This window comes from Struthio camelus, chromosome 1 (assembly GCF_040807025.1).
Source record: "Struthio camelus isolate bStrCam1 chromosome 1, bStrCam1.hap1, whole genome shotgun sequence".
Lineage (NCBI taxonomy): Eukaryota > Metazoa > Chordata > Aves > Struthioniformes > Struthionidae > Struthio > Struthio camelus.
Genome location: NC_090942.1, coordinates 192,749,021 through 192,776,768, shown reverse-complemented (window position 1 = coordinate 192,776,768; position 27,748 = coordinate 192,749,021). Strand labels below are relative to the sequence as shown.

Here is a 27,748-nt window from a genome sequence, read left to right as displayed (position 1 = left end):
GCTTTGTCCTAAATTGCCCGCTCCCAAAGACAGGTTGATACCTCCTACTGTTTGGTATTTCAGATCAACTGGTCCTCGACTCACTGCAAAGACTGCAGGCTCCAGCTGCTTCATGACCCTGTACACAGTCAGGACAATAAGTAAATTTTAAGAAAAACGGAAGCCATTTCCTGGTAACAGCTTCTTGTAACAAAGCAGCTCCAATCTTCTTTTTCCTGGATCCTCCCCCACAGCTCTGTCTCCTCCTTGATCTGCAGGTGTAAATGCAGAGATTATGTCAATGGTAAGTCTGAACAGGTCCTTTAAAAACGCTTGAAACCATTTTTGGTTTTTAAGTGCGAGAGGAGTCTTTATCTGCGACGGCGCCAGGCTGCTAACACGAGTTACCAGCTGGTCTTAGGCATGACAGGCCCTGCCCTGAAAGACAGCGAGCGTGGATCCCGCCGCAGGCCTTAGTGCCTCTTCTAGCTGCTCTCCGCCTCATTTTCCCTTCAGCTCCACGCCGGTAGAGCCCAGGGGCAGGCAGGCGCCATTTGACACCCTCCCTGGGCAACGGTTGTCCCCGGGAGAGGCAGTCTTGACCACTAGGCGACTCCCGCAGGGGCAGCGGCGCTCCGCTGACCCTGCTGCGGACTCATCGAGGGAGAAGCAGCCTGTGGCGGAGCTCCCGGGGGCCGGTCCGGTCCGGTCCGGTCCGGCCCGGCCCCACCGGCACCTCCGCAACGAACCGTCACACGAGACGGCGGGGGGCGGGGGGGCTGAGGCGCCGCGCGCCGGGCCGGGGGGAGGGGGGAGGCCACGTGGTCCCGCGTCCCGCCCGCCGCCAATAGGCGGCGAGGAAGGGGCGGGAGCGCTACCTGCCGTTGGCCACGAGAAGGCGCGCGCGGACGGTCGAGCGCGGCCCGGGGTGGGGGGGGGGGTGTAGGTGGGCTGGGCATCACGTGACTAGACCGCTCTTCATCCCTCCCCCCCCCCCCCCCGCCGTGTTGGGCTCGTCGCTGTCACGTGCGTGGTGCCGGCCGCGCACCCGCTCGGTCCCTAGACTTGCTGCGCTGCGCGGGGAGGTGGCAGCAACTGCCGTAACGGCTGTAACGGCCGCGGCTCTTCTTCCGCGGGCCGCCCGCCTCCGGCGCGGAGGCGCCTTGGAGGGAAAGGGAGCGGGAGCGTCCACGCCGGCGGGCGGAGGAGCCGCGAGGAGCCTGCCGGAGGATGCCGCAGAGGCCGGGTGAGGAGCGTGATGCGACGTAGCGTATGTGGCCGGGCTGGCTCGTCCCGGTCGCCAGCCTGGAGCCTGGCGGCCCCCGCTCAGGCTGAGGGGGCTGCGTTTTTGCGTGGGCGGGAGCCGTCGGCTGGGGCGGACGGTACCGGGCTGGAGGTCACCGCCGTCCTCATCCCCACAGGGAGCCCGGCAGCGGCTCCGCTGCTCCGGCTGCGAGAGTCTCCTCAGCTAATCTTACCCTTTCGGGGGAGAAAAATTCCTTCTCGTTTAAATAACACTGGGGGCAGTTGTTTAGGGATTGTTATCTGAGCAGCTTCTCGAAGCTTTTTGTTTGTTTGTTTGTTTTCTTCTTTTTCTGTTCTGTCTGTGAATTTCTTTTCACGTAACTTTGTCTGACTCTCTAAAAACATCTCTTCCGATTTGCGATGACTTACAATATCTTCTTACAGTTTTTTCTGGTTCGTGGTTTTCAGTTCGTTCTTCCCTTTGTTGTCTGCTTCCTGAAAGCTGACGTCCAGCTTACTGAAAAAGTAGGGGCTCTTAACGATTTTCTCACTGGACTTTTATATGAATAATTAGTGACCCTTTAATTTTTAATGTGCTGTTCCTTGAATGAGTCATGACAAGTCTTTTAAAGTAAACATTCAAGATTTTTTAAATATATATTTTTAAAAGGAATTTTTAAAACTCTACTTTAGACAGGTTTTAATGACCATTCTGGAAGGTGCATTGTGGTCTGCTGATGAGAGATGAAAAGGAAAATCTAAGAGATATTGGGGGCGTTCTGAAAATGAGTAGAGATGGCTTTTGTCGTCTACTCAGTCTATAGGAAAGAAGAAGGGAACTAGAAATATCCTTTTTTGATCCATGGTACGCAGGCAATGTTTATGCCCTATTGCAGGAACTTAAACTGGGAGTGAGATTATGAGAGAGAGACACTAGCCATCCTAAATGTGAATGTGTTTGAAGCCTGAAGGTGGTTAGAAAAAGCAGTACTTAGGAAAACCAATAAATCTTTGAAGTTTTAGTATAAGTGTTTTCCTGAAGGCTTATCTCTGTATGCATAGAGCATAGACAAATTGGTGCTGTTTAGAATGTGTCTTGTCCGAAGTGAGTGGTACACTGCAGTAAGTTACAGTAATGGTTCAACTAATTTAAAAAAAATAAGCATATTGTGCCCATAATTACATTTCAGTTATAATGGGCAGGTTACTTTGTCATCCTCTTAGGGTGTTTTTTTTTTGTATGGTGAAAGCAGTCTTATGTTTAACAGTATTTGTGAACATGGTGTTATTTACTTGCTTTTGTCCCTTTTAGCCAGTTATTGAAAGCAAATATGAGTCGGCTGTCAGTTCTTGCAGCATGTTTTTCTTTCCCTGGGTTGCTCATAAAAGGCATCCAAAAATAAACCATCACCATGCAGAAGTACAGGTTTTTGTCATAGAAATCTTACTTTATGGTAAGGTTTTAGGAAAGTGAGTTGTAGCATTTACTTTCAGGGAGTGTAATATCTTTTTGTTGGCAGAGAGCAATTCACAATAAAATCACTTAGTCTACACAGCTGATTAATGTCAATAGTATGTGTTGTTTCACCTTTTTCACTTTTTTTTTTTCCCCTCAGTACTGGAATATGAGATAAAAATGCAAAGACAAGCTGGAGAAAACACAGGTGAGATTAGTGCTGTGTCTCGGGTTTGACTCTCATTGTTGAGGTAACTAAAATCGAAAAAACTGATCAGTTTTTGCCAAGCATGTCTTGTGGTTCTACAACCAGATCGTCCAGCTTCTATTGTTCTCAACGCTGTCTATGATTCCCCTACACAAGTAGGGGAAATGAAGCCCTGAGCCTTCAATTTCTTTCTGTGCAGGCATAAATCTACCCAAACAGAATAAGCTGCAAAATTGAAGCCTGAGGAAAGAGCACAACTGTGTTCAAATAATCTTTACAAATAAGGGAAAAATCTCTGAGGAATTAACTACAGTTTTTTTTGTTGCAAAGACAATTGGTAGTGTTTTCCTGGTAGGATGTTGTGTGAAGTCATTGTTCTCTCCAGCATGAGTTTGTTTAGCTGAACTATAAATGCTGTAAAAACTTTATCTGAAATCATTTTAAGAACATTTTGTAAGCTCTTTGTTTTCTGCACGAATCCATGTATGCTGTGTATTGCTAATAATCGGCTTGCACGTTATTTCTTTGGAAAGCAAGCTAATGAAATGTTGAATGCATAGGTAGTAGTTTAGCATAGAATTTTTAAAGGGCTTCTGTCTCTTAAAGTTTGTTGTTCTTGTGTATTTCTTTTTTTTTTTTTAAAACATGAGCAGGTCCAGATTTCCCTTCCCCCCCAGTCCTGATGAAGGCTCTGAGTTCAATTTCTTTTTAGCACAACGTGTGTTCAGTTCAGTTTCCTTCTCTACCAGTCATCCTTTCTTGCTTATTTTTAGCATCACTGCAATTCAAACAATCATCTTTGTTTCTGTTCCTGTTTGTGTGCTGATGCTGGATAATTTCGAAGATGTCAAAGCAATCAGAATAGGTATTGTTGATGTGTGCTCCCTCTGCTGGTTAGTTCTTCAATAGTGGAATACGAGCGGAGCTAGGCAGTATATAGTTGGTTGTCACTGAATCATGCAGTAGAAATGAAAAGATAGTTAACAGCAGTGACATACAGTGTTTCTAAAAGCAACCACCTACAAGAGCACCAAGTTTAAGCGTATGACTTCTATATTAACAAGGCTTTCAATTGCTATTTTTTCAGGAATGTTGACTTAAAAATCTAGGTGTTGATATGTAAATGACGGATATGCCTTAAAACCATTGCTGCCATGTTGTGTACAAAATCCAAACAATAGCTTGTGACCTAATATTTTGAGACAGCTACCTGCATACAGATCGAAATAACATCTGTTCCTTTGGTCTCCAGCTACTGCATTTGCTACTGCATTGCACTTGAAGGCTTTCCAGTGCACGTGTAGCCTTTACACGGTATGTAATGTAGGAGCGTCCAGGCCTCTAAGCAACTATCAGAAGAAGTAAATAATAACGAGACTTAACTCTCTTATTGATGTGGTTCAGGAAGGGTGAGTCAAGGGCACTGGTTCCCTTGTGCCACTATTTGCAATAACATGGTTAAAGTCTCATAGATCAACTTTTCACAGCAAGCAATAGCCCGGAAGAAACTGTGCACAAGCAGTTTCGTGCTTGTGTTCAGAAAAACTTTGCGCAAAGATGAAGTTTGGGTATGACTGTGTGAAGCTAGTATATTCCAGTGCCTATCCTTCTGGAAAGGGTACAGTATGTCTTAAAGGATGCTGAAAGTAACTGGGTTTTTCCATCAATACTACTGAGTTGCTTTAATGACATCTTTTCCATTTATAGTACTATTTATATACATATATATTCCCAAAATAGATTTTTCCTGTTACTTTTTTTTTCCCCTGTGGCTACCAAGAATTCCTACTGGAAAACCAGGAACATGGCTAGGGTTGTTAAGGAATCTGTCCTTCGAGAGGAGAAGGGTGATGCTTATACCAGGTTGGGCACATGCTTTCTGTAGGAAATGGATGATAAGTAGCTAAAACTGCTTTCTAGATGTATAGAAGGCAGAGAAACGGTAGTCCATGTATAAAACCCTGAACTTTCAGGGGTGCATGTTATCTCACTCATTTAGACATAAGCATAAACAAAAAGAGCTGCTGTTACTAGTGTTTAAAAAAAAAAAAAAAAGGGGGTAACTTAATGATGATAGGTACTCCAGCAAATGACAGCATCTAAGGGCAGTGCCTAATACTTGTAGAAGAGGAAAAAAAAAAGGTGAAGAGAACAGTACATACTATGCAGAAGACAAAAGCATTTTTTAAGAATTTTTTTTGATCCTTTATTGGTTATTAAACCTGGAGAGACATCAGGACTGAGATTTATTAATGAAACAAACCTGCCAATGGCCAATGAGTTATCGTTAAAAGCCTGTTGAAAAAATCACTTCAAATAACATTGTAGGATTGTAGTAACAGTTGAAATAGGGAATATATGGCATTGTTTTAGGTAAAGGAGAGTTACACCTGTTAAGGTTCTTCAACTATTTTTTGCTTATGTCTTGAATCTGGAAACTTTTGTGTCCTTGAAAATTTTCTTTTATCTAATGGTATTGCTGAGTCTAACAAGATATCCGTTTGAGCCTTGAGATGCAGGGAAATGCAGTTTAACTCACATAGGCTTTAGAAGCAGCTGGGAAGATCTGTTTCAAGAGGGATGGTTAACTGGTTCATACGGTAGTGGGAAAGAAGTCAAGCAGATTAGATCAGAAAAGGAGGTATAAGGCATGTAGCACATTTTAAACTGGTTACCTTGAGGGTCCGGAAAGTTCTTGTGATGTAAGACTTGTTAATAGTAACTTACTAGGACATTTCATTTAAATGGCGTTTTACCTTCATATCTTAAATTGACAGTATGCAATGGAAAGAAATTTGGTGAATAAAATATTTTAATGTCCAGTTTATGTTCTGTTTGTGCGTTGTCAAGTGTATATTATATAGGGCAAATTAAATGGCTAAAGCCAGAAGGGACAATTAGCTGGTCTGCTCATGAGGACAAGTCATCACTGTCTCATTTCAACTGATCAATAGTGTTATATGTTAAAAGATTTGCCAAAGTGAGATAACTCTTGGGATTTAAATCTCAGCAGCTAACCAGTTTGAGTTTATAGCTGGACTAGAAATTAAGAAGGCTTAAATGCATTCAGATCTGTTTAGCTGTGTAGAGTGTAATGCATAGGTGTTCCTGGCATTAGGTGCACTTTCAAAAGCAGTTCTATAAACCCATTTATTATGAATGTGCCATTTGGAGACTTCAAATGTTCTCAAGACTTGCTTCAAATCTGAAAGGTAGAGTGAAATTACTTTCCTAGTAGGAGAGGAGTTTGAGCAAACCTCGGTTGCTGGAGCTGGTTTATGAAATTTGACAAGGAGATACTTCAGCTGCCTGAAAAATTTCTCAAATCGTAGAGAAGCATGACTTTTTCAAATCATAGTCTGTAACTTGTTTGTTTTAAATACACAGCATTTCCACTATGATCTCAAATTCTTTAAAAAAAAAAAAAAGTTTCATTTAGTAACCTACATTTTAGAATTGATTGCTAGTGTTGAATAAACACTCTGAAACTTTGTCCTGGTTGTTAGAATTGTTCTGACAACCACGACCTGGAAGCAAAAGGAAAGAGGGTCTCTAGTGTCCTTGTTGCTCATACCTGCTATCCGTGCATCCTGAACAAGAAGCCTATCTTGAATGATGCAAAGCCAAGAATACAGGGATGGAATAGGATTTGAGCAGAAAAAGGAAAGAGAACTACGTGTGGACGAGAAGACAGCATCTGAATAGAGACTTTTTTCTTACCCATTGAATGTTTTCTTCACCTTCATTTTTTAACAGGTTATTGTAATTTGTATCATAGCACTGACACTTTGTGGAATATTCCACCAACAGCTTTTCACTTTTCATGAAATTTGCTGATACTGCGTCAGCATGGATTATAGAATGTCAGTGGCAGAATCCCTTCAGAGTAGGAGTGTAAGAGAGTTGTTATAGCTCTTTTGTGCAGGGTTGAAGGCCTAAATAACCTGTGCAGCTTTGTGTTGACTGTCAGTTTCATTCCTGAGCTGAGGCAGTTGTCCTGAGGAAACTGGTTAAGAAGGAGGATTGTGGAAGCGTGGATTGTACGCATCGGTGTTCACTGCCAGGTGAAATGGATCCAGTCATTTGTTCCCAGCTTTTAATGTGGTCCATCTTGTTTCTCAGTAACTAATTATGACTGTTTTATTTGATCACTTTTATCTGAGGTGTTTCACTGCTTAATTGTACAAACTCATAAGTTTTTCTTGCTTTCATGCTCTCAGAAATAGGTTTAGACCATAATAAGAGCTCTTAATTACACAACAGATGACAAAATTCATTCATATACTCAACAATCCCAGCTTTTTTTTTTCTTTGCAGGATTTGTAGATACTTCAACTGCTTTATTAGGTGACATGTGCAAGTTGTAAGACTACTTCAATGTCACAAGCAAGAACTTTGTAAACAGGAGTTCCAACTGTAATTCAGAAATCCACCCTTCCACCAATAGATGATACTTGCTAGATCACAAGCCTTTAACAAGTTTTCATGTAGAACCGCAAATATTTTCTATATTTGCTGAAAAAACTTACCTTTCTTAACTGGATGTTCAAGTACTGTCCTTCTAATTTGACTACCAATGGCTTGCTATTTGTTCATCTTAATGGGAATATAATTACATATTTCGTACAGAATAGAAAGTTATGTATTCAGAGACTGATTAACACTTATCTTTAATGGAAACTATTTTACTGCATGTTGCTGAAAGTACAAAATACGTTTTTTAATAAGCTTTTGTTTTTTGTTACAGCAATGCCATCTTTCTTGTAGAAACTTCATGAGATACAGTAGCATCATGGTGGATGTAGGAAAGTGGCCAATATTTACTTTACTGTCACCTCAAGAAATAGCGTCTATTCGAAAAGCGTGTGTATTTGGTACCTCAGCCAATGAAGCTATATATATAACACACAATGATGAGGTAAGGCCATAATAAAATGGAACAGATAACTCTACAATTAGTTATTTTCAGAATCCACAGAGTATTTCTAAGTGAATAGCTTCTCAAAAGCAATATGTGAATCTGTGCATTTCAAAACATACATGGAAGTGTTGGATGTAACTTGTGAATTTTTTTTTTTTAAATCTTGTATGGGGACAATGTAGATGGAGTATTTAGAAAACTTACAAATGACAAAGGCCGGGGTGGATTACATGCACTTTTGAAGACAGTCAGAATTCAAAAAGACGTTGTGGTGGCTTGAAATTAAGTGAAAGCATTCCAGGTACGCAGATGTAAAATGAGGATATAGCTGGCTAAGTAAGAATACTGCAGAAGAGGATCTATGGATTATAATGATTCAGAAACTCAATGTGAGTTAACATTGTGCTACTGAGAAAAAACAAGGCACACTTTCTGGGATATATTAATGGGAGGGTTTACTATAAGACTGGATAGAGAAGGGTTTTTCCTTCAATACTCCCAAAGAGGCTTGTAGGATTGGGCCCCTCGCAGCACAGTTGTGGCTGTTCTTTACAAGCTTCAATTAGAAGATGACATAAGGGTGGTGTCCCTCACATAGACAACTTATAGGATAATACTTATGGTGCTGTCCCAGCAAATGAGAAGCCTAGCTTCCAGGCCTGCATGAATCTGAGGAATCTGGACTCAGCAGTTAACTTCCAAACAAGTGTCCTGATTCTGACTCTTGAGGCTATTGACCACTATGAGTGAAGTCTTTAGCCTTCCAGAGTCAATGACAAAAGTCCTAGCTTTATAAAGGCTTGCCTATCACGTCTTTGCATACCTGAGTCTAAACAGCCTGAAATGAGTATTTCTGTCTTTCAGGTGTTTGTTTTTGGACTGAATTGCAGTAATTGTTTGGGAACTGGAGATAATCAGAGCACAATAGTACCAAAGAAATTAGAAGCCTTGTGTGGAAAGAAGATTTCCAGTCTCAGTTATGGAAGTGGACCGCATGTTGTACTTTCCACTGAAGGTAGAAAATAATCATTTATTATGGCATCCTAAGCTACAGATTAAGTTCCACTTAAGCTTAACAAGAATGGATATTTGGCACAGCTGTGTGGATTCCTTAATACACATTAAGGAATTCTCATTGGTGTTAAGTGAAACTAAATGTATTCCCTAATATGCAAGGGAAACCTGTTTCACGTTTCCTTTATGCCGCAGCTGTGGAGTTTTACTCTATCAGTTATGACACATTCACTTTTACCAGTGCACTTTCACTTAATTCCAAAGTAGTGTGAGATTCATATATATAAATGTGTGTGTACGTAGGTATATGTATGGGTGGGTGTATAAATATAAAATGACATGAAGTATTTAATCTTTCAGTATACAGATAATACTTGCAATAGTCTCACTGTTTGTTACGTCCTTTGACTTGCATGTTTTCATTCTTTAATTTCTTAAATAGTCTATCTTAGTTTCTGTGGAATTTGTGGTGGTTTTTGTCTCAAACTTAAATATTTTTACAGATGGTGAAGTTTATGCCTGGGGACATAATGGTTACAGCCAGCTTGGGAATGGCACAACCAATCAGGGCATTACTCCTGTTCAAGTCTGCACAAATTTGTTAATAAAGAAAGTGGTGGAAGTAGCTTGTGGCTCTCATCATTCCATGGCGTTATCATTTGATGGGGATGTAAGTTCAAACCTCTTAATTTTCTTCTTGATGTGAATAGTGCGAGTGACCTTGCAGTCTTAAGTTCTCTCCATCCACAGTATAGCTACAGCATAACCTTTTCTCCTGCTGCCTTAAACTATGGCGTCCTTTTCTTCAGAGCAGACGTGGAAACCAATCAACTCTTCCCAAAAAGTAAATTTTGTGTGGCTTATGTGCCATGTTTATATCAAATAAGGATGAGACCAGAAAGCTGTGCCACGTGCAAATGGTAGAGTCTTTGTAAAGTGAAAGTCTTGTTCTTTGTTTGCAATTCTGATGTTTAAGACTTGTATTTAGTTGTTTGTATTAATTGATTTAGCCTTCAGTTTGTTTCTTATAGTCTTCATGATTTCTGCATTCGTGTTGTGAAAGAATGTTGCTTTGCCCGTCTGTGCATACCTGTGTGTAGCTACTGAAAGAGCACCCGGTTTATATCCCAAGCCTGATTTATGCTGTTTATTGACGTGACTTAAGGCCACGTGTTGTAGGAAACTTGTACTGTTCGTTTCCAGTTAGTCAGACAAGTCTGACGCATGTGTATCTCTGGTTTCTGAGTTGCATGTTACCGCGTGGGGGAGGGCCTAGTGCGGCTTTGTCTTAAGAGATGAGAGGTTCTGATTCGAAGCCTTCCTAAAGATGGAAATGGAAGCTACAACTCTTTCCTTTCTTGTGACCACGGTGTCTGTGTGCGTTCCTATTACGGTTCTATATGGACTCATACTGTTATGAAGGGAGAAAGGAGGACTGGATTAATTTAAGTGGTCTAGGTATCTCTGAAAGGAGACTAAACTTAGGAAGGTTTGGTATGCTTTCAGTTTTGCCTGAGATAAACTATAAAATTTACTTTGCATGTAGGAAAGCAAGGGTGTTCATATATGAATTTCATTAATGGTGTCAGGTATTGTGTGGTAGTTGCTTGCAGTGGATGTGCTGTCTTTCTGTAATAAATGCAATGCACTCGAAAACTCGATGGAAATGGGCAAACTTCTTTATTTCCTGTGGAGTTGGTATTTGCAGCTGGCTAGTAACTGTAGTTAATTAACGTACTGTAAATCCACACCTTAGCATGCATTGCAGTAACTCAATCTAGTTGTGCTCTGAGGTTTTTATCGGTACCAGAAATAACTGATCATACTGCAAGCAGTCACATGTGTTAGATGGCATTTTACTTACAGAAATATTTTGCTGGAGAAAGCCATGTGACTTAATATAACTGGAGTTTCAGAAGGGCATTGAAGTTGAAAGTGTTCATAGAAATACTTGGCATAATTAATTTGTGCAGTTGCTTGAGTGGATGTTTAATACAGTGCAAATAAAAGGAGTATCCTAATGGTGGACTTAAAGGAAGGAAACATTATCTTCATTTCCACTCGGTACTGATTTGAGGAAAGGACTAGAAGAGATCGAAGTGTTTGCCCATAATAATGGAGCTCATGTCCACAGGAACTTTAAAATCCACAGAACTGCAGACATTCATACTCTCCTGAAAGAGGAAACTGATTAGCTCTTTGACATTTTGACCTACCTTCTGAGTTACTCTTCCTTAATATTTTCTTTATTATTGAAATAAAGGTATTTTATACATGGACATAATTACAACTCTCTTCAAATATTCAGCAGGAATCAAAGACCAAGGAAATGCAAGTAATGGAGCAAAGGATTAATGCTTTCTTTTTGTATTGGACCTGGCACATAAGGCAGTCTTTTTTTTTTTTTGTGTGTGTGTGTGTGACTTTTAGTTAGGTATCACAGTAAATGGGCTGCTTCTGGCACTAAAGGGTATTTAAACTTTACGTAAAGGTAATCAGATTGGTTTGAATGAGTGTTGGTGCCACTTCAGTGAGGGGGCTGGCTGGCTGTGGCCTGATATTTTAAGAGGATGAACTTTTAACTGGGTGAAGCATCACAGAATGAATTATAAGAGATAGTTTTATGCTAAGCTATGGGTATGTGTATGAAATGGAAACATTAAAGGAACTGAAAATCCAAAGGCTATATACGCTTCTTACAGCAAAGCATTTGCCTCTCTTTTGGGCTTTAGATGAAGGCAACCAATATTTTTTCTGTTTTTATTATTAGCTGTTTGTCACTGACAAACTTTGTTATATGATGAAATTAATAAAAAGCACCATCTCTGATACTTCCAAGTTTTGTTACTGTGAAACGTGGCTGACAAACATCCCTTTTCACAGTTCTTCAGAGATGTGAAAGGAGGTACAGTGATTGTCCAGCTATAAGCTGGTTTGCTCGATTCTCTTCTGAGACTTCTAATTTCAAAATGGGAAGTTCAGCAAGTCTGCAAAACAACACTTTTGCTTGCTTTCCTTTTGCAACATCGTGAAAGGATAAAGAAAGTCTACTCGCTAAGCTCGGTGTCTTACTTTCAGGCTTCTGTTTAATATGGAAATATATTGCATGTGTTGACTGTAGTCAGATGTTCCAGTTCTATAGAAAGAAGCTGAAAAAATGCTATGTTCTTATTTGCTAGGTCAGACCTATTGCTGTTTTAGTTGTTTAAAATTAGTTATAAACGTTTTAGCTACTTAAGTAGCTTACCCAGTCTGATACTAACAGCATGTTCTGAAATTTTTATTATTACTATTATGAAGGCTTAAACTGCAGTTATCTTGCTTTTTTTTTTTTTTTTTTTTTTACTGGACAGCTATATGCTTGGGGCTATAACAACTGTGGTCAAGTTGGATCTGGATCTACAGCAAACCAGCCAACTCCTCGTAGAGTTTCAAACTGTTTACAGGGTAAAATGGTAGTTGGCATTGCTTGTGGTCAGACGTCCTCCATGGCTGTAGTAAACAATGGTGAGGTAAGCATTCCTGCATTCTCCTGTTCTTTCTCTGTTGTGCAAACTTAAGTTTAATGTCTGAACACGGAAAAATGCTGAATACAGAGAGGGTTCAAGTTATAGAGTATGTATTGATAACTGCTATAGGACTGACTTAAGGAGAACTCTGTAGTTAGCTGGAGTTGCCTTCTTTAAACTTCTTTAAAGAAAGTATTCCTTCTTACTGCAGAGACTGTATTAGAACTTGATTTTTTTTTTTTCCTGAGACTGCAGCTGCAAGTATTTGAACTGTTATAAAGAAATACATGCTTAATATTAGTTCAATAGATTGTTTAACATGTGTTTTAGTTAGACTTTTGCATGCAAAATTAAATAGTTAATCTTTCTACAAGTATACACTGAATGATCCTGGTTCTTCAACGCACTACTTAACTGCTGACAAGAAAAACAAAGCCATCTTTTGAAAGTTGCTCTGGTGGTGTTTAACCGTTTCATTTTATGTGAGACATTTATAATGCTATCTTACCTCTAGGTAAGAACTGTAACCTCACTTTTACTACATTTCAGCAAACTCAGAACATAGCATTTCCTCATGACTGGAGACACTGTGAAAATACTTAGTCATCCTGAGGTGCAGATGAGCTCTCACTATATGTACCTTCCTCTTGTTGGGCCCACCCTAACAAGACTGAAGGAAAAATTCTAAAGAGTTAAGCTGGAGACGTCAGTTTAAATTAATTCGATAGGTGATCAGCTGACCAGAAATACAGATTTTGTTTCCTTTAAAAAGGAAAAAGTGATAGGGAGGGGGAAAAAAAAAAAGTTGATGCTATAAGATAGACTGTGGTGTATTTTAAGTTGGTACTTCAAAGACAAACGTTTCAGAAAGCTTCTTTAGCAGGTAAATGCAGGATGGAAAAGTTAATCTACTACAATGATTGACTGTATGTATCTTTTTAGCCCTCTCTGTTCCTCTTGAAGTAGCGTTCTTTTTTTCTTTTTAATAATATGTACTTTTTGGACTGTGCCCATGTCTTAAAGAGCCTGTATTTCTGCAAAGGGATAGCTTAATATTGTTTTGCTTTTTAAATCAGGTTTATGGCTGGGGTTACAATGGTAATGGTCAGCTAGGTCTTGGAAACAATGGCAATCAACTAACACCATGCAGAGTGGCAGCATTACATGGTGTGTGCGTTCTCCAGGTATGTCTAACTTAGAAATAAAAATGCATTCATGTTTCCAGCATCTGCTAAAACTGTGTATTAGGAATCTTACACATACTTCTAGATTTCAATTACAAGATTGAATTCATTTGGCTCCTATAATTTATATTAGGTTAATTAAAAAAAAAAAAGTGCAAGTAAGCTGCAAAATAGTTGCTATTGTAAGTCTTCTGAATGCTTTAAAGATGGCTAGTCTAACTATAAACTATGCAGTTTGTACTAATAACATCTTTGTTACCACTGAATGAGTGAGATACACGAAGTAAATAGGAGGAATCAATGCGAACAGAAATTTTTCAGATTAGTTTCTGCATTGTTCAAGTCATCCCCCGAGATGTGAGGGGAGAGTGGGAGGTAAGAGAGTGGTATTTTTCCCCCCCTTCCCCCCCCCCCCGATTAAAACTAAAAATTGGGGTTTTCTGGATGTTTACCAAGCTACTATGAAGTTTCCTTTTTGTAACTCAAGATGAACAGTTAATTAACACATAGTGAGTTTCTTCATTTTTAGAAAAAGCTGAAGGGGTCATTGGCTTTGGAACTTCAGCTATCATAGTTTGTATGGTATTCTAAATATCGAATTCCCCACGTGTTTTGGAGTTGCAAGATATGATGAAGTTCACATTCTCTGAAGAGTCTGCAGTTGAAAGCAAGCAGAGGCTAGGGAGACTCTAAAGGGGCTTCTATAGAATACAACTAAATTAAAGAAGCAAAACAGGAAATGATTAGTTCTTGTAGAAAAAGACTGTTGTTAGATCTTCCATATGTTTAGACTATGTAGCAAATGGTTTGGAAGGAGTAATCAATATACCCTAAATTAATGCAGTTTGGAGTTTTCCAGTACTTACTGCTAATGTGTTCTGTGTTAGCTCTAAGTACTGAGGGGAAAAAAAACATTTTCTTGTGCTAAACGGAGTGCCTGTGGTATTTGACACCAGCCAGACTAAGGAAATGTGTGCAGTAATTTTGTCTTTCATCTTTCTTGTTTGTTTGTTTGTTTAGTAGTAATGCTTATAAATTTACTTACAGATTGCCTGTGGCTATGCGCACACACTAGCACTAACAGATGAGGGTTTGCTCTATGCCTGGGGAGCTAACACTTATGGGCAGCTGGGAACTGGCAATAAAAGTAACCAGCTAAGCCCGGTGCAGATCATGATGGAAAAAGAAAGGTAATCTTGCTGAAGCTTTTCCTGAGATTGACTTATCTGAGCATATGTTATGTACTCCTTAGCACTGGAAGCATGCATGTTTGGCCTGGTGGATTGTGGTGTTATTGCTGCTGTTAAAAGCCTAGGGAAGGATGATATGCTACTTTTTACTTCAAAGCGAGTGATTTTTTTTTTTTTTTTTTTGCTATCTGTAATGACTATTGAAAGTAAATGTATTTTATATTTGCCTGACACTGAAAGACAGTGAATGGCTAAGTGTTAGGCTATTCTAAATGTGATTCCTTTTGTAAAAAATGCGGCACTATGGAGTTGACATACCAAGCTTTTAAGATATAGTGAGGCCTACATTAAAAAAACAAAACAAAACACACACAAAAACCTGCCCTACAAAAAGCACCTCTTTTGTAAGGAGTGGCACATGAGGAAAAATCAGCTTTCTGAGATGTTGTCTGGTAGGTAGCCACCAGTGTAAACAAGACTTGATTTTCAAGGTTGCTGGAGCTAAGGACAGATGTTACCACTCTTGCTGGTGGCATCAGGTCATAGTTTCTTAAATAACATGCCTATAGTCTTAGTTTCACAAACCCATGAAAGATTGACCCTAACTCTCATTCAGTATCTTTCAGCGCCCTTCTTGTCATAATATTTGGGACCTAAATCCTATGACTCTTCCAGTGTTTACCTACAATCTTGGAGATCTTAGTCCCATTCTCCAGAGCTATGTGCACACCTATAGATTAATATACCTCACTTTGGAAACCTCTTAACCTGTAACTCTTTTAACTTGTTATCTTCTCTTACATAGGAAATGCTTGGTGGTGGGTGGGGCGGGCGGGGGAGGGATTTCCTCCTCCATTTCCTGTTCCATTGGGGTATAAAAGCTATCATTTTATAGCTCTAAACTGTCTTTCAGGGAAGCCATTCCTGTTTATTAATGCTTAATGTAGAAATGAAAAAGCTGTACAGTGCTGAGTTTCCTTAAAGGACTTTTAAAAAGTTGGGGGGTAGGGGGAAGAAGAAAGGAACTAGCATAATAGAAACCACTAAGTTGAGGCTGGCTTGTCTGTGAAGAAACTAGCACTAGAGAGGCAAAATGATTTTTTTTTTTTTAATTTTACTTTTTTAAGGCATTGGAAGGGAAATGCATATGCTTGCAATAGACCAACTTTATTTTCTTAGCAATTTATTTTTCAAGTCAGTTAAGGGAACTTTATATATACAAGTGTACATGAACTCAAGTGAGGGATTATGATAAAACTGGCATTTGTTCAGTGGCTAGAGGAGGAGGGAGAAAATATCATAGAACTTCTGCTTGGAATCTAAAGGAGAGATGCATCACTTAAACTTACTCATCTTGCTTGACTTGGTTCCCTTGGAATCGGTGCTATAAGTGGGTGAGCTGTCATTGCCCGTGAAACGTGTTAATGCTTCTCTTGCTGCTCTTTTCATTTACATAATTTGTCATTTATATGTAATGCTGCTGAAGGTTCCTTGTGAGGTGGCATTTGTTGCAGTCTTGAAGAATTTTGCATATACAGCTTATAAGGACTTTCAGACCTTGTCTTATGTTAGTTTGGAGGTACAATTACGAAGGTAAGGTTCCAGAATTTTGCCTAAATATGGTATAGATATCCTAAAAAGAAGGATCTATTCTGATAAGGAAAGGCAGTTTAGGGGAGGAAAACTTTAGAGACTGCAGGATAGCCGTGATGGAAAGTAAGTTGTTACAGTATTAGCAGAAGCAAAGTATGAAACAGTTGCTTTTGAGCAAATAAAGGCAGAAACAGTATTTTTTTTGACTTGTGGGGACTAGACGTTCTGCAATTTAAGTATGAGTTAAGGAAGGGCAGCTGTTGGGGCTGTAATAGTAGTTGAGAGTAATTTGATATCTGGAGACTAGCTCTAGCAGGAAAAACCCTAAAATGATTACTTTATGATGTCTCATGAGAGACATGGGCATGTCTGCTGAAGGATCTCAGTGTTGCGTAGAGCTTCATAAGCTGCTGCTGCTGTAATACATTCCATTAAGTTTTAATTTGCTAGAAATCATCAATCCAGATGCTGGAAGTGTGCTTTTTCTAGTGTTTTTCACTGAAAGAATTTTTGAACTTAAAATCTGAGCTCTGTTTTGCCTAACAATATGCATGGAAAGTTAGCTTTTTCTGTAAGTGATGAAACATTTTGATGGTGTACGTTTATATTCTTTGAAAAGATGTTTATTTGTCCCGGCTAATCAGGTTAGTTTTTCTTTAAATAAATACATTGAAAGCACAGAAGCATGAAGTCCTCTGATGCCTTTAGCAAGGGGGTTGGCAATCAGGAAAGCAGCGATTTTATTTTGAATCAAGTGTGGAACTTCCCTGAATTTTTGCTCATCTAAACAGAGACACTGGAAATGTCCTTACAATCCTTCTAATGGAAGTGTGATTCTTCTCGGTTCCTGTCCTACTTCAAATAACAGGGTCAGGATAGCGAGAGCAATGGGAGAACAAAATAGATAAGTGTATGTCAGCAGCTGTAGTATTTTAAGAAGTTGTTTGAGGAGGTTGAAAATATTATGTAGGCTTTATTTAAAGAACAGCCATAGCTCTTCAAGAATGGAGTGTGAAGTGTGGACATTCACCTCACCTCATATAAAGCACTATTCATAACAGAACAATGTTCCAAACTGGGTTTCTGGATTGAGGAAAGGAAATGAAAAGCAAAATATGATGTCGAAAAGGCAGGAGCTAGGTCAGATCTCTATATGCAAAAACAGATTAAAGGAGGGGATAGAAGTGTGTGTGTGTGGTGTGTGTTTTTTTTTTTTTTTTTTTAAGATCCTATGTATTTTTCAGCAAACCCTTCAGTCTTGAGATGCGAGAATTTTTGTAACATCTGCCTGAAAGAAGTTCTGGAAAATGCTCTACAAAATCAAAGCAGTAGAACTTTCCAGACTGTTCCCTAACTGGAAGTTCTGTAAGCTGTATAAGCATCCATCCCTGAAATGTATCTTATGTTTATTGACTTTAAAGAAAAAAATACATTTTTTTTTTCTTCATCCCTTTTTCGTATTTGGGGAAGAAAATGAGCATGTCAACTGAAAAGTACATTTTCAAAGACTTCTGATAGATTGTAGTCAGATACTGCTTTGATTATGTTGTTGCAGTTCTTATATTGATCCGTTAAAACAGAATCACGTTCATGCAAAACAAAGAAAAAAGTGCAGGAGTACAGATACGTAGTTTGGCTGGTTGTTTTCTTATTTTGGTGAGACGTTTGGAAGGTCACTAGTTCTATACCTGTAAGTATCTTACAAGTGTCTCTTTCTGTTGCAGGGTTGTGGAGATTGCAGCCTGCCACTCTGCTCACACTTCGGCTGCCAAGACCCAGAGTGGCCAGGTGTACATGTGGGGCCAGTGCCGAGGCCAGTCTGTGATCTTTCCCCACCTCACTCACTTTGCCTGCACTGACGATGTGTTTGCTTGCTTTGCTACCCCTGCTGTTATGTGGCGTCTTCTATCAGTAGGTGAGAACTCAGATATGCCGAGCAGGGCTATATGAGCCAAATAACTTAAATGTAAATATTCATATAAAATATGCTTCTATGTTATAGTTGCTATGTATGTTTGTGACAGATTAGCACTGTATGCCACTTTTGTGGGAGACCAGCCCTTGATTTAAGGAGAACAGGCAATTTAGACTAGCTCTTCTAGCTAATAAATGTTCTTTCTTAGCGCTCTAAACCTCAAGTGTTTCCTGAAGAAAACATTTTCCCTCAGCAGCTGAGGATCCAGTACAGGGTTAGCAAGATTGTTTGTTTGCCAGTAAATGTCTAGGGAGAATCCTGTTTTGTGCTGCACTCTGAATATTATGTGTTTCCTACAATTTGTATTGTTTGAGCCCCAGCTCAGGACTCGGAAGGACTCCTGGATTATTAAACATAGCTTTTTGCTCCTAAAACTATTTGTTCCTGTTTGGAGGAGTGCTTCTGCCTCTTGTTACTTTGATATTTAGCACATTCTAATTGCAAGTGTTGTCTCTTCCTCTCCCCAGTATTTACCCTTCCAGTATAAATAGGAAGGGGCAGATCTCTCTCTTTATGTTTCATGTTAGGAAGGTAAAATAGTAGAATTCCTAGTTTCCTTATTGTGAGGTGGTATTGCTCAACCTGATTTAGTTTCAATTGAATTGATTATCTTCAAAGGCAGGCAGGTGTGCAAATAATACTTCCTGTGTAACAAGGCCATAATATCATTGTTTTCTGCGGTGTTTTCTCTGTTTTCTTGTACAACCTTAGATTAAATTTGGGGATGTAGTCACTGTGACCAACATAAGCACCCAAGTCTGTCGTCTTGGTTATCTTCAAGTGATATGCTGCCAACTCTTATTTGACCCCAAATATACTATGAATTTACTTAGCCTGCAGTTCATGCTTATTGGACTTCATCTTAGATCTGCCATTTCAGTCCTCAAGATCATCTAGGAGGTCTAAACTGCTTTCATATTGACAAGAGATCCTAATTTTGTTTCTGTATGAAATTGGTTTTGTGGAGGCATCAGATCCTCTGTAACCTTCCTTCAGTCTCGGACTTTACCTTGTGCGTGGCTTGTTTTTATCTCAGACAGTCCTGTAGCTGTCTAAACATTCCTGTCCTAACCTGGCTTCTCCATCTTAACTTTTCATTTAGCTTGTTATCACATTTATAGAAGTCCAAATAACAGCATCTTGTCTATAGAAGAAAATTGATCAATTTTACCCGAGAGAGAGAGAAGATTAGCTTGGAATGATCTGTCTCTGGGTAAATCCAAGTCTTGTTTTATCCCACTTCCCACTTTCTTCATTCTCTAATCATTCTTTCTTTTGCGATATGTGCTAGTCTTTCCTCTGTAGAGGTCTGGCGTTTGTCCAAGTCTCTTGTCTTTAAACAGCCTCCACCATTAGCAAAATGCATCTCCCCTGTTTCAGTAACTTAAAAAGTTCTCAGTTTCATGAAGTATTCCCAGTCTGAGTATAACAAGTTGTTTGAATTTTATTTGTGTATTTTAATCCCCAAAGGCTAATGGAAATTATTCTTCTCTTATTCTGATAATCCTACTACCAAATATTTAAATCAAAAGCATTAATTCTTGAGGCATTTTTAATCTCCATTCTGCATATATGTTTTTTCACCTCTTCACCTTGTTATTTATATAGATTAAAAAGTACATTTTAAAATTTTTTTCTTAGTGAGAGCTAACTCTACATGATGGTTATTATTTTATTTCCGGTTACGATGGCTCTGCCAAAACTAAGATCAGTCACTCAAGATCGTCTGTGGCAAAGTTCAAATCTGCAGCCTTTGTGTGGAAAGGGTATTTGGAGTGAAAGTTGATCTACAGTGTAGCTTAAGTTAGGCTGATGACACAGAAAAAAGTCACGTGAACAAGTGCAGAGGGGATTAGAGCATGGTCTAGTTAGCCCTGGTGAGATGCAGATTCCTCTCATGATCCATGTAAATCAGAGCAAAAACAAAGGAGTTCATGGTCTTGTGGGGCATAAATGTAACTTGTCTTTTACAGCAGCTTATTATAGCAGAAGTGTTTTATGTAATACCAATGTATTTAGCTGTCTCTAAGGATGAAGAGTAATTTGAACATACGTGGATGAATAACATGCAGTCCTATGGGACACAGAAGACAGCGCACCTCCCCTTATAGTAGAAAACTTTTTTTAAAGAAAATATTTGCTTCTTAGAAGCCACGTGTGTTAAAACGTACTTGTGAGATATATCAACAGGAACTTCAAATACTGGGTTAAAGCTAGGTTTCCTAGAACTCTGTAGTTCTTGCTTTACCACAAGTCTTGGCCGGCTTGTGCTGAAACTCTTCTATGATTTCTAGAGACGGATGATGGAACCACTATGGGACCTGTATTCTAGGCCTTTTTAAGAACTGTCAAAGGGCTGTGAGACCCCAACTTCAGTCATTTCCAAAATTACTGAACTATTGTGTCCTTGGTAGTAGATACTATGTTCTTGGTATGGTCTGTCTTCTTGCAGTACTGCTGTTGGGTTTTGTGCTGTTGTAATTGCCTGATAAATTGGATTAACATGAAATATCACTGATGCTGTTATGTCAGCCCAGCAAAGATGTTAACGGACAACCTGCAGGCAATAACCTACCAGACAATGCAAAAAAGTGGCCAGTGGGTGACATGTTTTCTTATTCTTTACGGTCATGCTAACATGACCGAAGCACTGTATACTGTATGTCAGGTGGGTTGTAGGTGATGTTGTAGAGTCCTGTTACCAGCAGTTTGCAGGCTTGCTGTAGCTTCTCTGTGGAGACCAGCTGCTGGCCCAACTCTACAGTGAAGCTGCCAGGAGGCTGGCAGTAGTGTGGGTGGTCCCCAGGTGGAGAGTAAGGAAGGAAGTTCCCCAGGGAGTGTCCTTGATGCTGTACTGCCTCTGAGTAATAAGCTGGCCCTGGGACTGCTGGCCACTGTGGTTTGTAGCTGCTGTGGAGTAGCCCTTGCCACAAGAAAAGGAGAATGGACTAATTCATTTTTGTGGTTTGACCCCTTAGGTCAGTATCAGAGCTCTATTGGCTTGTTTACTTTGCATGCTGTTAACTGACCAGTTAACTTTAACTGCAGTGATGCAAGTGTTCCGTTTAAGATGTCTAACGTGTTCTTTGGTCTTAAAATTCTTTTTTTAGAGCATGAAGACTTTCTAACAGTAGCAGAGTCTCTGAAGAAAGAGTTTGACAGCCCAGAAACCTCAGATCTAAAGTTCCGTGTGGATGGAAAGTACATCCATGTTCACAAAGCTGTTCTGAAGATCAGGTAGTGTTCATCTTTCGTGACTCTTGTTCATAACAAAGTACTTGTTCGCATCACATCTAGGGGGGAGGGGAAAAAAGGAAGGGAGATCTAAACTCTCTTTTAAAATGGTCCGTATCCAAATTTCACTAAGCCTATTCACTGTTCCCAAAATAATAAATTCTGTTAAGTTAGTTTGATTGCAATATATGCACAGATGTTTCGGTAGCATAGATCATGTAAGATTTTCATCCTGATGCGCAAGTGTAACAATATATACAATAGTAGGAACCAAAATGTGGATCATTAATTGTGATGGGGTAAGATAAAATGTTAATGAGTGCTGCAGAGAGAGCGCAACAAATATATTACAGTCTCTCTAAAATATGTAACATTCATATGGGGACAGACACACAGACAGACACACACACTAAAAAAACCAAAAGTGTTCCAGGTGATGTCTTTGTCTTTTAGGTGTGAACACTTCAGAACCATGTTCCAGTCATACTGGAATGAGGACATGAAGGAAGTGATAGAAATAGACCAGTTTTCTTATCCTGTGTATCGTGCCTTTCTTGAATACTTGTATACAGACAGTGTTGACCTTCCACCTGAAGATGCTATAGGTATTGCTTTTGGTCAAATTATTTTATAAAGCAGGATCCAGAGCAACTGAGAAAAGGGATACAGAATAAATGTAGACTTATTTAACATATAATATACGTAGACTTATATATTATATGTAGAATTCTTTAACTTCTTCACTGTGAGGGTGACAGAGCACTGGAGCAGGTTGCCCAGAGAGGCTGTGGAGTCTCCTTCCCTGGAGATATTCAAAACCCGTCTGGATGTGATCCTGGGCAACGTGCTCTAGAGGTCCCTGCTTGAGCAGGGGGGTTGGACTAGATGATCTCCAGAGGTCCCTTCCAACCTAAACGATTCTGTGATTCTAGTCCAGTTTATAATATATTTACTGGGGATTAATGAAACTTTAGAAATACTGCTGTAGCAAATTTTCTACAACAAAAATGGAACATGAATAAACTAATAGCTTATTTTTATATAAAAGATGGAGGAGAAACTATATTTCTCTTGATTAAAGTATCTGTGTATTTTACTAGAATGAATCAGTTACTGGTTAGGACAAAATAAGAAAAATCTCAGTAGATGTAATAGGTGAAACTTGGGCAGCGGAGCAAAGAACAAGCTGTAATTCAAGGATAGATTTTTTTTTTTTTGTATTTTATTATAGTGGTGGCTTTTTCACTTGTGTTATGGTGCCTGTTTTGCAACAGTTCCACTCTCACAAGCAGTCAGGTGCACAAATCAGTGGAAAAGCTTGTATGTTTACAGAGATTAACAGGATTGCAGCATGAGGTAATAAAAGGCCTTTCTTCCTGTATAATGGTAAAAACGTGTTTTTTCTCAATAGTGACCCACATGCATATAGCATGTTATGGACATACAGAACATACATAACATACAGAATAAAGATGCAACCTCTACCCCAGGAGCATATGCTGTTGCTGAAAAGCAGTGATAATTACAAGTGGTTAATATAATGGCGTTCTGATTGCAGGGCTTTTGGATTTGGCTACTTCTTATTGTGAAAATAGACTGAAAAAACTATGTCAACACATTATCAAGAGAGGAATCACTGTGGAAAATGCATTTTCATTGCTCTCTGCTGCTGTCAGATACGATGCAGAGGTAAACTTCTAAAGTTCAATCTCTAATTAGGTGGCTGCTTTCTGACCTAAACTGTGGAGAAAAGCAGCCAGTTTTATACGTTTTCTCCGACTTAGTGCCAGAGAATACTATTTACTATTCTCAGAATTTGAGAATGTTGCCATTGGACTTGCATAAACTATATTTGGATGGAAAGCTGTATGTTTTATAAACCAGTACTGGGAAGGTGAACTAGTACATAGATATCTAAAGATGACTTAAGTCCCAGCCTGAGACTCAGGATTTATAAATGTTTGCATTGCTTAATTCATGGTAAAAGATTATGACACTAGGCCAAGCTTCATGAATTTCTATTTATATGGAAAAAAGTATGACCAAAAAAATTGAGAATAAAAACATAAACGAGGGTAGTTTTTTAAAAACAAAGGAAAACTATCATATTATGAAAAGCAGTTCTTGTAAGCCTTAATTCATTTTGTAAAGTTATGGGTTTTGAGGTGTGGTATGGAGGTGGGCTTGGGTATTTTGGCTTGGATTATTTCTGGTTTTAGTGCGCGTGGTGTTGTGAACTGAGTTTATCTACAGTCAGATACACTTTCAGTCTTTGCATTTCAAGTACACTAATCAAATGGCAGGATAAGAACTGTCTTATGGGCCTAATAAACTTTAAAGACCGAGAAAGAGAGTGTGAAGAGGGGAGGGCTAGTGGAATTCTCCCATTTTACAATGTCTGATTTCATTACCAGATCACTAATATGCTACTTTATGGACGGATCTGGGCTTCCTTTGTCTCTTTGTGTTCAGAATAGTTACCTGCATGTCATGTTTGCAACTTCACGATTGACTAGTTTTCAGCCTTGCTGTTTATGCTTATTAAAGGTGTTTGGTAGTCAGTAGATCATCTCATTGCTTTTTCTTGTACTTAATAACTAGCAATATGCATGCAACTACCTTATTTCTGAGCCTTGCAGCGTGTTGCTTGTTTGATTATACCTTATCTGAATGACTGTATTGGTATCTGAATTGTGACGTCACAATTCATTGTGAATAATGCTTTCTTTGATGGGAATTCATAGAAAATATGAAGGTCTTACAAATTTTAGCTTAAAAGATTATTTGCAGAATTAGTCTTTAGTGTGTGACTGGTTCTGCTTGTAAAGAGTAGAATAAATCCAGTTACTGTGCTTTGGCCATACCTTACTAGCTAAGTAAAGTTAGAAGTTTACCTAATGGTAGGTTTAGATGCTAAATTAGGGAGAAAATGGGTGGCACTGAGGGACTGCTTTTGGTAAACAGATTATACGTGCAGTAAAGTTAGATCAGGGTTTGAAATTGCTTAGATGATGTAGTTAGTTCATGGGACTGTCTGAAAGACAACAGTTGAAAGAAGCTGCCTCACTAATTTTAAAGTTTACCTCCATGACGTGAAACTCTGATATACTTCATTTTGGTGACTGACTAACTGAATTGAAAGGCGTAGCATTAATTCAGGTCTGGCTTATCGCTGTGACTTTTAATAATCATTGGAAGTACTTTGTACCTTTATCACTTAATTCTATATTAAGTAAAGTTTACTTGAAGTGCATCCACCTGCAAATGAAATTCAGCTTTTTTTCCTCTAAAAAACTTCAAACTTTCCCAAGTTTCTTACTAATAACACAGTATTACTGTTTGTATGCTTCTGTTGCATTGACTTGGAGTATAATTTTTTAATAAAAGTGTAAAATATTGCAATGTGTATGATGTAATTTTATTTAAATTGTTAGTCCATTCTATTACTTAAAAAAGAAAAAACCCTCAGTGTTCAGTTCTAATAAGCTTGTCTTTTTTCATTGCACAGATGCCACACAAGCCAAGACCTGCAGCTTCAGAAAGCCTGGTTTTAGGCCAGGAAATATTTTTATATTACTATTGTGTCGAGAACTCACTGGCACACGGCTGAGCTAGCATTCAATGTTGACCTTAAGTGAAAATATGACTACTAATCAGCCTTTCATACTTCAGATGGCTTAAAGAGCTCTGCAAATCTGTTTTGCCTTACTGCAGCACCCAGTCTGCTGAGCAGCTAAGGAAGGGTCTGTTCTCGTGTATAAAGTACTAGTACTATAGATTTATAAAGTATTAAAGAAATTAGAGCAGGGTGGGGAGAGAGTTGCTATTTTCTAAGGGCTGCAGCATCCCTCTTATAGCAGTTTAGTGCTGTGCCACAAAGAATAAATTTCCTCTTCAAAAGAGGAGTTAGAAACAAATAATCTGAATGGGAAGCAATTCTGTGGTCAATGTTATATTGACAACCACTGGCTTTTGTTTTTTAGACAGTCTTTCTCTCTGACATCATGTGGGTGCAATGATGATTTTCTCATGTTTTTTTAATCCTTAAATAGGAGGCCTTTCCGAGTATTCTGAAATATCCAGAACGTTTTCTGCAAGAATTGCTTTGGTGTATTACACCACAGTATTTTTTGGGACATCTGTGGAATATATATTTTTTTTAACCTGGGTCTATTTGTAATACACGGAAAGGCCTTTTGTCTAAGGTTTGCTTTAAAAATACCAGTTAGTATACATTTGCACTGAACCCAGTGGCATGCAACTTCAAAGGATTAACTAAGCCATTAATGAAGTAGGAAGTGAAGCAGCCTATGCATACACTGAGATTATAATATGAAATGACAGAGCTGAATTTTCTTAGTCCACAGTGCTGGTTAAATTTTGTTGCCTTAAACCCAATACAAACAGGAGATCTTAATAGCTGTCAGTGAATGTAGATGAAACTCTTCTGGATGCTATAGCTAAACCCATCTAACCTATAAACCCTTTAAATGGTAAAACCTTTAAAATAAAAACACAATATTATTTTGAGCAATATATGTGACTGCAGCTATACAGTGGGAACCAAATTATGGTTATTCATTCTTTGCAGCCATGTTATGTGGGTAGAATTATTCTTTTCTATTGCATTTGCACAGTCACACTGTGGAAAAAGGCTGAGAGCCACCTGATTAATATATTTGGCTAGGCCTCTGCTGTTAATGGCACTAAAAGTAAAGCATATAAAGACATTTGTGTCTGGCTCTGAATGTAATTCTCTGTGATGGAAGTGAAGGTAATAAAGCCTTTTCTTGTTCTTTTTCTTCTCCCCCCCTCCCCCCCCCGCCCCGTTTAGGATTTAGAAGAATTCTGCTTTAAGTTTTGTGTCAACCATTTGACGGAAGTGACACAAACTGCAGCGTTTTGGCAAATGGATGGTCCTCTGCTAAAGGAATTCATTGCTAAAGCCAGTAAATGTGGAGCCTTTAAGAACTGAAACAAGAGGCTGTAAGTTTTCGGTGATTGCAAGGTTTTTTTGCAGATGGCATGGTATAACAGGCTGGCAAAAGTGTACAGATAAACCCACATAACCTGGTCTCTTTTATCAGAAGATGTGAAAGCCTGTATTTAAAAAAAAAAAAAAAAAAACACAAAACAAAAACCAAATGTTTTCTGTGTTCCAGAAGAATGAACTGTTGAGTAAATATCAACCAAAATACTCAGTTGCATTTAGCAACTGAGGATGTTGGAACAGCTCAGGACTTCAAATGGAGAGAGAAAAATTGCAGCATGCAAAAGATACCAAGTGGTGTTAAGGACTTATTTTTCAGGCTAGGATGTCTCAATTCGAGCACCATCTGTTAATATTTTAAATGCAGTACTTGGGGTACTGGCCTTTTGGGGTTAGAGAACAGTCTCTCACCTGAGCCACTGAATGATGTCACTTGAAACATTAACTCCATGGGATTATGACAAAGCAAATGGCATGGATATCTTTTATTGCGGTTGCATGATTGTGAATAAATTTGCCATTTGCTGTGTGTAATTAACCAAGTGTATTTCAGTACTTAGAAAAGTGTACAGAAATAAAGTATCCTCAAAGCCTAGGTAAGTAACTTTGAAGAAAGGGGTAACTAACAGATCTAATAATTGGAAATAAAGCTTTATATTTGGGTATACCTTAATATAAGTTGTAATATGTACTTTGTGTGAACTGTACAAGCAATATTTTTAAAGGTTAATGAAAGATTTACCTCTGGTGATATCAGATTAAATTGCTTCCCCTAGAGGGGAAGGGCTATACTGTTTTGGAAGTTCTGTTTCCCTTCCCCCTCCCCCCCCCCCCCAACCAACCATTGGAGTATTGTATAAACTTAAATTATGTATAATAAAATTCAGTTTTTTACTCATCCACTAGCAAACTTCTTCTGACTTGGAAGAAAATCTCAAGCTTTTTGTATTGATTTAAAAAAAAAAAAGTCTCACTGTGCTTGACAAATACCAGTTTCAGGAAGCAAACAAGGATTGATTTCTAGGAACTGACTTCCTCTTCAGTGATTGTATTCTCTGGATCTGGTTTCTTTCTAATGAATAAGCTGATTGATAGGTGTGTTTTTTTTTTTGAAACACTAAGGTGGTTGTGCACTTCAAGGTGTTCATCACTAACCACAGGGTAGAACAGTTTAAAGAAAACTTAACTAACTTAAATCTCTCAAACTTTTAACTGTAGCTCTACTCTTCTTTGGGTTATGATGCTGTCAC

General features: G+C 38.9%; 1 protein-coding gene across 7 annotated transcripts; it reads left to right on the top strand.

The window, feature by feature from the left end:
- Positions 1-984: 984 nt before the first annotated feature.
- On the top strand, positions 985-27,396 carry RCBTB1 (RCC1 and BTB domain containing protein 1). Of its 7 annotated transcripts, XM_068929885.1 has the most exons (15): positions 985-1,225; positions 2,841-2,888; positions 4,141-4,202; positions 7,636-7,806; positions 8,674-8,824; positions 9,327-9,493; positions 12,177-12,335; positions 13,409-13,516; positions 14,564-14,706; positions 18,024-18,214; positions 21,385-21,511; positions 21,962-22,113; positions 23,067-23,197; positions 25,017-25,251; positions 26,343-26,475. In XM_068929885.1, the coding sequence occupies exons 1-14, from the start codon at positions 1,210-1,212 to the stop codon at positions 25,116-25,118; spliced, it is 1,728 nt and encodes a 575-aa protein (XP_068785986.1). In that variant the 5' UTR covers positions 985-1,209; the 3' UTR covers positions 25,119-25,251; positions 26,343-26,475. The 7 variants fall into 7 exon arrangements, with proteins under 7 accessions (XP_068785986.1, XP_068785988.1, XP_068785985.1 ...); XM_068929887.1 differs by lacking the exons at positions 4,141-4,202; positions 25,017-25,251 and adding an exon at positions 6,395-6,644 and having other exon boundaries at positions 26,343-27,396; XM_068929884.1 differs by lacking the exon at positions 25,017-25,251 and having other exon boundaries at positions 26,343-27,396.
- Positions 27,397-27,748: the final 352 nt, after the last annotated feature.

What these genes read in the sequence shown, in the direction of transcription:
- RCBTB1 (XM_068929884.1), top strand. An exon ending in GCACGTGTAGCCTTTACACG is followed by an intron (nt 4,203 to 7,635) that starts GTATGTAATGTA and finishes TTTTTGTTACAG; the next exon opens with CAATGCCATCTTTCTTGTAG. An exon ending in CTGTCAGATACGATGCAGAG is followed by an intron (nt 23,198 to 26,342) that starts GTAAACTTCTAA and finishes CGCCCCGTTTAG; the next exon opens with GATTTAGAAGAATTCTGCTT.